Source organism: Peromyscus leucopus, chromosome 1 (assembly GCF_004664715.2).
Source record: "Peromyscus leucopus breed LL Stock chromosome 1, UCI_PerLeu_2.1, whole genome shotgun sequence".
In the NCBI taxonomy this organism is placed as follows: Eukaryota; Metazoa; Chordata; class Mammalia; order Rodentia; family Cricetidae; genus Peromyscus; species Peromyscus leucopus.
In genome coordinates this window covers 30,859,015-30,870,811 of record NC_051063.1, presented here as the reverse complement: position 1 = coordinate 30,870,811, position 11,797 = coordinate 30,859,015, and the positions used below count along the sequence as shown (strand labels likewise).

At 50.6% G+C, this 11,797-nt stretch overlaps 1 protein-coding gene across 2 annotated transcripts in view; it reads left to right on the top strand.

Annotated features, from left to right (window-relative positions):
* Positions 1 to 2,371: 2,371 nt before the first annotated feature.
* The window catches only part of Casp7 (caspase 7), a 45,489-nt gene continuing 36,063 nt past the window's right edge, over positions 2,372 to 11,797 (top strand). Inside the window, exons 1-2 of one of the 2 annotated variants that reach the window (XM_028875138.2) lie at positions 2,372 to 2,568; positions 9,002 to 9,120. In XM_028875138.2, coding sequence (XP_028730971.1) covers positions 9,002 to 9,120 — 119 coding nt within the window. In that variant the 5' untranslated portion in view covers positions 2,372 to 2,568. Of the gene's footprint in view, positions 2,569 to 5,547; positions 7,104 to 9,001; positions 9,121 to 11,797 lie in introns of those variants that run through there. The other variant, XM_028875139.2, reaches the window with a different exon arrangement.

Below are 11,797 nucleotides of genomic sequence, written 5' to 3'. Positions count from 1 at the left end.
AGGAACTGAGAGGAGAGGAGGGAGGGAGGGGAAACTGTGATTGAGCTGGGGAAAATTAATAAATTGATTAATTAAAAATAAAGTATTATGAACCAAAAATAAATAAGTAAACTTAAAATAATTACGTGATCTGAAGGTGGGAGAGACATTTAGGAGAGAATATCATTTGTATTCAAGTTGCCAGTATAATATTACAGAGAGAGAGTTGAGACAGGTCTCTTCCCTTTTGTGTGTCCAGGGGTTAAAATGTTGATATTGTAATAATCCAGCCTGGGAGCAAATAACTGGACTTTCTCACGCCAGTCCACAAGAAAGAAGGGAGAGAAGCTTTCCCTTCATACCACACCACCTCTCCATCTGATCCAGCTGTGGATTCCTGTAGGCTGGTGTGTCATGCACGCTGTAACACAGGGTGGAACCTTCCTGTGGATGGAAACATCACTGTCTTCCTGGGCGACAAGACGCTGGCTGCACCAGACTTTTCCTTTGGGGCCACCAACCAGCTCCCAAATCATGACATGGAGACTTCTTATTAGTTTTGATACTCAGCCTTAGCTTACCTCTTATTTTAATCTGTTTCTCTTTATCTACATTTTGCCTTGGGGCTTTTTACCTTTCTTTCTTTCTGTATGTCCTACTTTCCTGATTCTCATGTCTGGCTGGAGGCTGCCCAGCTTCTGGCCCCAGGAGGGTCCCTCTCTTTCTCTCCCGTCAAGCCTAGATTTCTCCTCCTACTTTGTCTGTCTGCCTGCCAGCCCCACCTGTCCCTCTCCTGCCTTGCTATTGGCCATTCAGCTTTTTATTAGATCAGTGAGGTGCCTTAGGCAGGCAAGGTGAAACAGCAATACATCTTTACATAATTAAACACATATTCTTACATCATTAAACAAATGCAGCATAAACAAATGTAACACATCTTCACATAGTTAATATTCCACAGCAATGTAACGCTTCCTTGCTTAGTCAAAACAATATTCCACAAAAATTCCTTATCACCAAATGAGCAGAGATGTGCTGTTATGGTCCCTTCCACATTTCAGGGCTATCCTGGAAAAGTCTAAGTTTACAACTTAGATAAATCGGAGTATAGTTTCACTTAATGGAATTCTTCAGTTTTCAAAGGAATGCCAGTTGAATTATCTTAAAAAGCAAATCATCTTAGTGTGAGCCATGGCTTACTGCAACATTTACCTCAACAGTTCAGGGATACCAGTACTAAATAAAAAGTAGGCAGTCATATTAAGATTTGTCAGTTTTGCCTGGGTGAGTCTTTCTTGACATCCAGGAAGTGCCCATACCTGCTAAGATTTTAGAGATAGTGCTGAAATTCTCAGCCTCAAGAAAAAGCAAAGTATCAAATAAAATAGCCCTGGTGACTTCAGAGACTTCAGGTCCTAGAAGCAAGTATCTCCGGTCTGCCTAAAACTACCATTGCACTCAGGTAGTTGACTTCAGTGTGAATTTAATTAGCGGTTCTGGGGACTCTCTGCTGAGGGGAGGAATTGGAAGCCTCTACGATGGAAGCCCAGGTGTGTGTGTGTGTGTGTGTGTGTGTGTGTGTGTGTGTGTGTGTGTGTGTGTGTGTGTGTATTGTATATATGCACGAGCGCACGCGCGTTAGAGGCAACATGGACAGGAACCTGTGGGAACGCGCTATCTGCTTCCTCATACATAGTGCCTGGCACAGGGGAGCACACATGAATGATTTTGGTGCAATATACATGCAAGCCGGGGTTGGGCGGTGGAGACTTGCTTAAGACAAAGTTAGTGCCCTAGCGGCCCCCTCCTCAACAACATCTGGGAATACAACCATTCCTAGGCGACAGTTGGTGCATAGTATCAGGAAGAGATGCTGATTGCGTTAGAGAAAACAGGAGCCTCGTCGTTGAGGTCACGTCAAATCTTTAGGTCAATCGGCACTTTTGCCATTTGCGCTCTCTCAGGGACCGCGGAGCAGCGGGATCCTTGACTTTAACGGGTTTATCTCAGGTGAGCGCTGGGAACTTTGCATCAGTAGATAGTGAGGGGAAGAGGTGGCTCCAATTAGCAGGGCCCCTCTCCTAGGGTGATGGTCGCCGCCAACTTTGCAGAGCTGGACCATGCACACACAGCTTTTCAGAGCACGTGACAGATTTGCGGAGGGTAGCCCGGGGGTCACTTTTCTGGCGGGCAGCTTCGTAGAGCCCGAGGCCGGCCAGTTCTGTAGGGAGCGCACTACCGGGCGCTCCGTGCTGCGGCAGGGGTCGCCCAAACCTCACAGAGGGCGGGATGATACACGTGGCGCCTCCGGGCGGTTCGCAGCTCGTGCCGCCAAAAATCAGGCAGTGACCCGGGGCAGCCTGCACGGGCGGAAAGGACTTTCCCCACGGCGCGCTCCGCAGGGCGCGCTCTCCCGCGCGCAGCCAGCTTTCCCGGGGCTTACGCGCCGCCCCGCCCGGCCCGTGTCTGCCCCGCCCGCTCCTCCCCCTCGGGCTCCGGGACTTTTGCTTTCACTTTCCCTAACGCTGTCCTAGACCCTCGCGGAGGATCGGACGCCACCGTCGGCTCCCGCCGGCCACCGTGGGAACGGTAACTTGGGCCCCGGTCGCGGCTTTCCCGCCCCTCTTCCGCGTGCTTCCTCCTCCCGAGCGTCCCCGCCCAGGGTCCCCCTCCCTCCCGCAGGCTCGCACAGCAGGGCAGGCTGAGGCTGGGGCTCTCCATGCCCCTCCATCGCTGGCTTTGCTCGGCTTGGGCCTCCCTTGGCCTCCTAGCCCATCCGGTGCCATTCCGGATGTAACGGGAAGGAAGAACGGGCGCAGGGCAGTGGATATTGTTGTTTTGGCCTCGTCAGACCGGCCGGGCCGCTTAGGCGCCTGGTCTGTTCAGTGGGAACCTTGGGCGGACCTGGCTGACTTGTGCCCTGGGAAGGAGGGAGTCAGGGTGCGCAGGTCTTTGACCAGAGCAAAGTGTGCTTGAAAGTGTGCGTGAACTACGCTTCCTTGTTGGGGGACCCTTGCATCAGGGCTCTGGCAGGCGACGACGCTGGGCGGTGTGGGCTCCAGGCGACACCCGCCTTCACTCCCTGAGCTTGCCTGTTATGGGAAAGTAAGTCTACTTGTAGGTGCAGGTGGCGATGCTGGAATAGATCTCGGGTCCTGCTCTGGAACCGGGCTCACTGGTGAGGCCCCAATTTTCTGTTTACAGGCTGTGTCTTCAGAGTTTGGCCAGCCCGACCTTACACCCCCTCCATGCTGCTAAGGCCTAACTTTATAAGCTGCCACCCTGCGGCCTTCTGCAGGATGTGGGCAAAGGCCGGTTACTTAGCCGTGGCAACCTTAGGTGACACTGGTGTGGAGGTGGCAGCCTCAGGACTTTGAGCGCTTAGGGAAGACGATATATGGGCAGGAGGTGAGTATGTATGATACCACTGCACTAGGAAAGCAGGCACAACTAGTCTGTTTCCTCACGAAAATGAAGTTCAGGCAGTATCCTGACCCACCTCGGCACGATTTGCTTCGACATGTCTAGTCTGCTTTCTGTTGCTGTGATAAACACCACGGCCAAGACAGGAAAAGGTTTTTATTTCACCTGACTATTCCAGGTCACAGCCCATCACTGAGGGAAATCTGGGCAGGAACCTGGAGGCAGGAAAACTGCGTATCACTCACTCAGCCAGCTTTCTTACACAGCCCAGACCCAGCTGCCCACGGATGGTGCCACCCCCAGCGGATGGTGCCACCCCCAGCGGATGGTGCCACCCCCAGCGGGCTGGGCCTTCCAGTCAAGACCGATCCCCCAAAGAGATGGCCGCAGGCCAGTCTGATCTGGGCACCTCCTCAACAGAGGCTTCCTCTTCCTGGGTAACTCTAGGTGATGTCACGTAGAAATAAAAAACTAGCCAGGGAGATGGCCGCCCAGAGGCCAAAGTGCTTGCAAGTAGGAACAGCCACATTGTAAGACAGGAATTTGGAGTAGCTGGGGAGTGGCTGGACGTATTGTTTTCTAAGCAACCTCTTGTGAACTAACACAGGGCCCCATAAGCTTCCATGAGCAGCACCCTGGTGGCTTCCTGCTGGATCCCATCTCTTACGTCTCACCATCTCTTAGCATCATGTAGGGGACTAGTCTTCCGCCACAGGACGCTGAGGGACCAACTACACCCAAACTGTGACAGCGGGCGTCACACATTGTAAGTCATTGAAAGAGACATTTCCTGTCTCTTGACAGTGGGCAAGCAATGTCGCTGTAATGACCGCTCTTTGCAGCTCCTGAGAAAAGGGGCAGATACAAGAAAAGTATTGCTGGGAAGACCCCCGGGGCAGCACAGTAGAGCCAAGGTGAGGAGGCTTTCAGGAGGGCTTGAGGAAAAAGCCGGGAGTCAAAGTCAAGAGTTGGCCTCACCGTGGGGATAAGGAAGCTACGGAGTGCCTAGCCGTGCTGACTGAAGAGTCCCAAGTCCACGGCTGCTGATGTAGGTTGTTAGCAGGAAGGCTGAAGACTTAGATTTTTGGCTCCTGGCTTGGGGCACGTCGGTGTCTGGTCTGCTTGCCCTGTTGCTGCGGGCCTGTGGCAAGGCTGAGCATCCAGCTGTTGAGAGTGTATGGTGGGGCAAAGTCGATCACTTCCCGGCAGCCCGGGAGATGCTTTAGGCCTTATCTCAGTCACGGCTCTGTTGCCGTGAAGAGACCACGCTGCGGCAACTCTTACAACGGAAAGCATTTAATTGGGGCCTGGCGTATAGTTCAGAGGTTTGGCCCACTGTCATCATGGCAGGGAGCATGGTGGCACTCAGGCAGACATGGTGCTGGAGAGGCAGCTGAGGGTTCTACATCTGGACTGCAGGCAGCAGGAGAAGAGTGAGACACTGGGCCTGGCTTGAGCACTCAAAGCCCACCGCCCAACCCCATCCCCACCCCCACCCCCACACTTCCTTCAACAAGGCCACCCCTGCTCCAGCCAGACCACACCTGATTGTACCACTCCCTAGGAGCCTATGGGGGCCATTTTTATGCAAACCACCACGCCTCCAACAGAAGGTGTGGGCATTGTGAAGAGGACTTGGTGGAACGAAGTGTGGCTGAATCCAGTTAGTGCTGACCATTTGCACACGGGTGTGAGGCCGTCCGATGGGGCGGAGTCTGTCCCTCAGGTCAGCTGACTCTCCCTCCCTAGCAGTCGGTAGCTCCTCAGCTAAGAGTGGGTCCCTTCTCAGGTCTTCAGGCCTGTTTGTGAGCTTTCTGCAGTGATCAGCTTAGACGTAGTTTGCTCTGGCTCACCACCTTGGAGGCTCCAGCCCATGATTAACGGGGCCTGTTGCTGTGGGACCTGTGCAGACGTCGCACATCCTGGTACATATTGGTCAGTTTTTCCTCAGTGACCAGTACCTCAGAGGACTCCTTAAAGAGAGCCTCCCTTTAGAGCAGTGGTTCTCAGCCTTCCTAATGCTGCCACCCTAGAATACAGTTCCTCATGTTGTGGTGACCCCAACCACAAAATTATCTCATTATACTTCATAACTGTAATGTTGCTACTCTTAGGAATTGCAATATTAAATATCTGATATGCAGGATATCTGATATGCAACCCCAAAGGGGTCCTGACCCCCAGGTCGAGAACCACTGCTTTGGAGTGGTTTTGGCTCCTGGCTGGGAAGTCTCAGCCCACATGAGGCAGAGCGCCACAGCAACAGGACTGTTGATTCAGTGAAGCTGCTTTCCTTGTGGGAGCCGGAAAGCAGAGAGAGGGTAGCAGGGAGGGCCCAGGCGCACACTGCCCTTCAGGGAACAGTCCCAATGGTCCGTTTCCTCCAGCAAGGCCTCACCTCAGGGAGCTTCCATCTCCCCTCCAGCCGGAGACCAAGCCTGCATTCACCTCAGGGCTCTGTTGGAGGGGGCATTTCATTTTGAAGTCCTAACAGCGGGGTATTCGCTTCATGGCTTGGAAGTCAAAAGGAAGAGGAAGTGGGTCTCATGATTTCTTCTGACGACCCATGAGTGACTAGAAGGCTTCCCATGAGGCCTCACTTTGGGTCCCAGTGCCTCCTCCTAGCAGCAGGATGCTCGGGACCTTTAAGGGAAAGGGATACCAGATCCAAACCAAACACATCTTTTGTGCATTTTTAAAAATTGAGTTAGTTTTTGCTGTTTTCCTTCTGATTTGGGGCATTAGTCACATAACAAAGAATACATTTTCTTCATCCCTCCATTGCTGTTAAAATGTCTTATTTAGCGCTGTCCTTCTAGGGCAGGTGATGGGAACATGAAACTGCCCTCTTAGGCTCTCTGCTGTGTACACTTTGGAGAATTTGATGTAATCCCTGTAGACACCTACACTTCCAGGCTGTGTTCTGGTCTGTGGTGGGTGGCCAAAGTTGTCGTTTCTAGGGCATGGATGAGAGCTGGAATTTCCTGTAGTCACAAGGACATCCTCCCTCTCCCTCACCCTCCCCTCTTCCTTACTCCTCTCTCTCTTTTATGGATCTTAGGTTTAACTTTTAAGATTAAGCTTGACAGAAGAGTCAAGGCTTAAGACCACATTGAAGGTAGTGTCTTTTTCTGGTGGGTTTTTACAGAACTTTGACTTGTTAATTTTGAAGATACTCAAACATGTGCCTTGCTGATGATGGTGCACTTGAAGTGTTAAGGAAGTCAGTGTGAAGATGACCGGAAACTGCTGAGTGTCTTCTGAATGTTCTACCTCCGCTTTTCTCCTCTGATGGCATAATCCCTTAAGAAACATTTGGGGTCCTGATCTGAAAGATTGTGTCCTGACCAGAAACCCGTTGGTCCTGTAGTGGGGAGGCTTGTGATGTGCAAAGAGAGAGGGTGGCCATCTGATTTCTTCTGGCCATGGTGGGTGTGTCCAGGGTTCCTTCTCCACTGCCCGGAAGCCTAGCCTCTCCTCTCTCCTCCCCTCCCCTTCCCTCCCTTTCCCTCCCCTCCTCCTCTCCTCCCCTTCTGTCCTCTGTCTGTTTCCTCCTGTCTCTCTGTCATTTCCTGAAAGTAACATCATAGTGACACTTCAGAGCTGAAGTCCACAAAGCTGTTGCTTGGCCTCCATGGAACCCTCTCTAGGCTGGATCTCCATCTCCAGACGTCACTTGTTGTCACATCCTGGGACACAAGGTACTCTGTAAAACAGATATGACCACCTTCTTTATATAAAAACACCTTCTTTTCCTACCAGGTGGACACATCCCTAGGCCAGCCCTGACAGGTGTGCACACACTTCCCCTGAAGGCTGAGGCTTTCTGCTGAACATGCTTAAGTCTGAAACCAGATAAAATCTGAAGTTTACCGGCTTCCTTTGCTTGCTGAAAGTGAATCCCTTATCTTTTCTTGCAGAATGAAACAGGGTTTGATTTGTGAACAGTGATTCCAATATGGACGCTCCCTGGACCTGCTGCATCTTGTTTAGCTAATTCTCTTCCCAGGGGGGTGTTCATTTCTTCCAGCCTTCCACTGAATTAATATTTATTTAATAAGCACCTTCTGTGTGCCAGATGCCTCTACCACAATGAGTTTATATTGTCCTGCGGGAGCCAAGCAATTAGCAGACACAAATAAATGACGAGAACAAGAGCCAAGTAGGCAGTGAGCGTGGGATAAACAGCCAGGTAGTAAACATGTGTCTGCTCACAGATAGAGAGCAAGCAGAGATGGTACATAAATGAACAGACTTTACTCCTGTCAACGAGTGGGTCAGTCTACTGACGCCTGCCCTAGCTTGTGAAGGGCCTTAAAATCCAAGGAGATGAATTTAAAAATGAATTTTTAAATAGTGAGGCTCACTTGAAGATGTGTGTGTGTACATGTGTGAATATAGGCCATATATCACCCTCAGGTGTCATTCCTCAGGAGTCTGCCAACCTTTTTTTTCTCTCTCTCTCTGTTGGAGATAGGGTCTTCTCTCATTGGCCTGGAACTACGGGTTCAGCTAGGCCACATGTCTGCATCCCTGGGGCTGGGGTTACAAGTGCATGCCACCGTGCTGGGATCAGACTCAGCTCCTCATCCTTGCACCTTACTGAGCTATCTCCTTCGGCCTCTTGAAGATTCTTTTTTGTTTTTAATTTATTTTTATTTTATGTGCGTTAGTGTTTTACTTACATGTATGTCTGTATGTCAGAAGCCCTGGAACTGGAGTTACAGACAGATGGGTGCTGGGAATTGAACCCGGGTCCTCTGGAAGAACAGTCAGTGCTCTCAACCGATGAGCCAGCTCTCCAGCCCTCTTGAAGATCCTTGAGCAGGAAAATCATTCAATGGAAATCCACTTGGGTAGATCATGTAAAGCCACCCATAGTGAAGAGAGCTCTGTGCCTCAGAGTTAGTGCTGTCTTTGAGGTGTGCTGAGTGACCTGTCAGGGATTTAGGGGTGCTTCTTGATTGTTGTGAACCGTGACAGACTTTCCACAGCTCATTGTATGCACCAAACGTTTAGCACAGCCACGGGTGCTGGAGTAGAAGCTGTGAGGTCAAGGGCTTCGGTTACTTGGTCTCTGGAAGGAGGCCTGCCATACACTTGACACTGGTATGTTTTATTACACTCTTATATTGGTGGTGCAGGAACTCTGGAGCTTAAGTGTGCAAGACTGCTCACCCCTAGGTTTAATTCATTAAGAACTGTATCACCTAGAGAGTGTCATTTAAAAATACCCAAAAGCAGAGGGCTACAGTTGCTCAAGTGTGAAGACCTAAATTTGCTTCCTAAAACCCACATACAAAGCCAGGAGCTGGGGCACACAGTTGTGATCCCAGCACTTGGGGGGCAGAGGCGGGTGGACCTCTGGGGCTCACTGGCCAGCCAGCCTACCCTAATTGGGAGATCCAGGCCAGTGAGGGAGCCTGTCTCAGAAAACAAGGGGGACGGTGCCTGGGGAATGACACCCAGGTTGACTTGTGGCCTCCACGTGCACAGGCACCCACACGCACGCTCACTTGCACACACCTGAGCACACACGCATCACAGGGCAGTGGTGCCCCTTTAAATCCCTGTTTCTCCGGCTTCATTTTCCTCCCAGATGGCAGATGATCAGAACTGTGATCAGCTTCCTGCGGAGCTGGAAGAAGTGGATTCTTCAAGTGAAGATGGAGTTGATGCGAAGCCAGACCGCTCCTCCATTATCTCATCAGTTCTCTGGTACGTTTTCTTCTTCGCCGCGCTCATCACCCTCCGCCATGTGGGCCTAATTCACACCTGCCGTCTCCACCACGTGTGGGCAGGGGACATTCATGAAAGGAGGTTTGTGGTGTGTGTGTTGGGGCGGGAGCTGCATGGGCTCTAGGTGACAGTAGGGACCCTCTTGCTTGGGCAGGCCCAGTAAGGGCAGCCCCTTTGGGGGCTTCCTGCTCACTGGCTGTGTTTGAGGGGTAATTCCCAGGAGTGAAAGGCTGCTTTCATCAGGGGCGTCTTGCAGAGCAAGGTGGGCGGCTGACGCTCGTTGGTAAGGAGCATGGCTGAAGGCAGAATTCAGGTTCTAGGAATAGCAGGTACCAAAATCACTTGCTCCTTGGGTGAAACTGGTGCCACCCCTGCTCAGGGCCTGCCTTTCCTGAGCTCACTTCATAGTCTACACCTGACATGTATCAGTAATCACATCTTCATTTATTATTGATATTACCACTTTTAATCCTTATATGTTTCAGGGAGATGGTTCCATCATTAATGCCATTTGGCAGTTAGGGAAACTGAGGCACTAAGCGGTTTCCTCACTTATTTTATGATGGGTCATTAAAATGGTAGAGTTGAGACAGTACCGGCAACACTCACCTAACGGGTTTGTGGTGTATTTTCTACTTAGAAGGAGGGGTGGGCCAGCAACACAGCCTGGAGGGTAGAGGCGGTAGCTGCCAGGCCTGATGTCTGGCCAGTTTGTCCCCTGAACCCACCTGGTGGAAAGAACCGATTTTCCGCAAGTTGTCCTCTGACCTCCACGTGTACACAATTGTAGTTTTAAAAACATTTAAAAGGAGGGGTCCAGGGGAGCAGAGGCACCTTGCACCTTCTTTTGACCGGGGACGTGTGAGGGTCAGCAGTAATCCCCGCTTTACCTTCTCAGGTTTCAGTGACTCATCAGCTGCGGTCTGAAAATGCTAAAATGAAAACTCCAGAAATGAGCACTATTGGTTTGAGTTGCACATTGGTGGTTGTGTGTGGTGTGATGGGATCTCGCGTCACCCCGCTTTCCCATCCCAGATGTGTCGTCTCTGTTCAGGCTGTGGACACTGCTCACCTGTTACTTACATCTTGGTTGTCACTGGGGGTATGACAGAACTGTATTCAGGTCACCCCTGTTTTATTTGGTGATGCCTCCAAAGGGCCGCTTCTTGATGCTGGCGATTCTAACATGCCCAAAGGAGGATGCACACGGAGATCTTTCTAAGTGAGAGCTCTCAGCCAGTAAGGAAACAAAAACCTGTGCTCAAGTTGCTGAACTCTGCTGTAAGAGAGGATCTTGGGGTGGGGGGGCTGGGGAGATGCCCCCATGCAAGCCTGAGGACCAGAATTCAAATTCCCAGAACTCATGTGAATACTGCTTACAGTGTGGGTGGTGGCCTGCCCATACTTCCAGCCTTGTGCGGCAGAGACAGGGGAATCCACAGATTGAGCTGACCGGTGAGACTAGCCACATTTGTGAGCTCTGGGTTTGGTTGAGAAATCCTGCCTCATTGAAGAAGGTGGAAGAGCCATTGAGGGTAATTCCTGACTTCAACTTAGGGCTTCAGTATACACACACACACCCCAGCATGCATCTGTTACCACACCCATGTACCCACACATGTAAACATGCATACACATACACATACAAAATGGAAAAGGGAAAAAAGAACGAATCGTCTTTTGAGAAATTGTAGAGAAAGGAGACTTGCTAAGACACTGTCCGCTGTGCATGGTGACTTCATTGTGGTGGAAAAGGCACAGGGCAATAGGATTTGGTATTGCCATTGGTTTGGGCACCCATCAGTGGTGGGAAGGGTCCACAGTGCTGCCCAAGCCTCTCCCACTAGACACAGACAGCAGGGCACGCAGGCTGAGGTCGGACTCCAGTTGGTGCTCGGGAAGGGAAGAGCTGACTCACGGGCTTCCTATCCCCACACCACAACCCTCCGGAGGCAACTTTTGGTCACACCACCCCAGGTAGGATGTAGAAAAGTAGAACCCCACCACAGCGGGCTTGAATTTCAGTGGCTGTCATTTGAGAATAATCCACTGGAATGAGAGAGAATACATCTCCAGCTCCTGGGAACTTTCAAAAGCCAGAATTGGCCCAGGTTAACCCATTTGCCAGAGAAAGCCTCGTAGAGTAGTGGCCCTCAAGTGTTTAATGTCACATTACAACACCACATGCTCCCTTGGACAGTTTAAGGTGACATGAATCCTTTCTTAAGACACTTGCGAAGGATGTACTGTTTCACTTTTGAGTGTTGGAATGAAAGACAGACAGGAACTGTTTATCGGTCAGTAGGGTCTTTGGAGTGTTGTACTTGGAAGATACGAAAGGAAATAGTGTGGTAACCAGTGACACTTGAGCATCTTGTATTTAAGCACATCCAATGGAGTCTAAACAGGAAGTGGCTTTTTAGCTGTCCTTATTCACTAGAGAGTATAAACAACACTTCGGTGGCAGAATTTTTATCTTATTTTTTTCCTCTTAAAGTTACCCTTTTTTGTCCTCTCTTCCCTTCCATTCTCTCAGATTTACTTACTTGAAAGTCTTCCAGTCCTCACCCCAGCATGCAGCTGTGTGCACTATCCATGCATTCATATGTATATTGTGTGCATTTGAAGGGATCTTCAAATTTTCCTGAGTATTGAA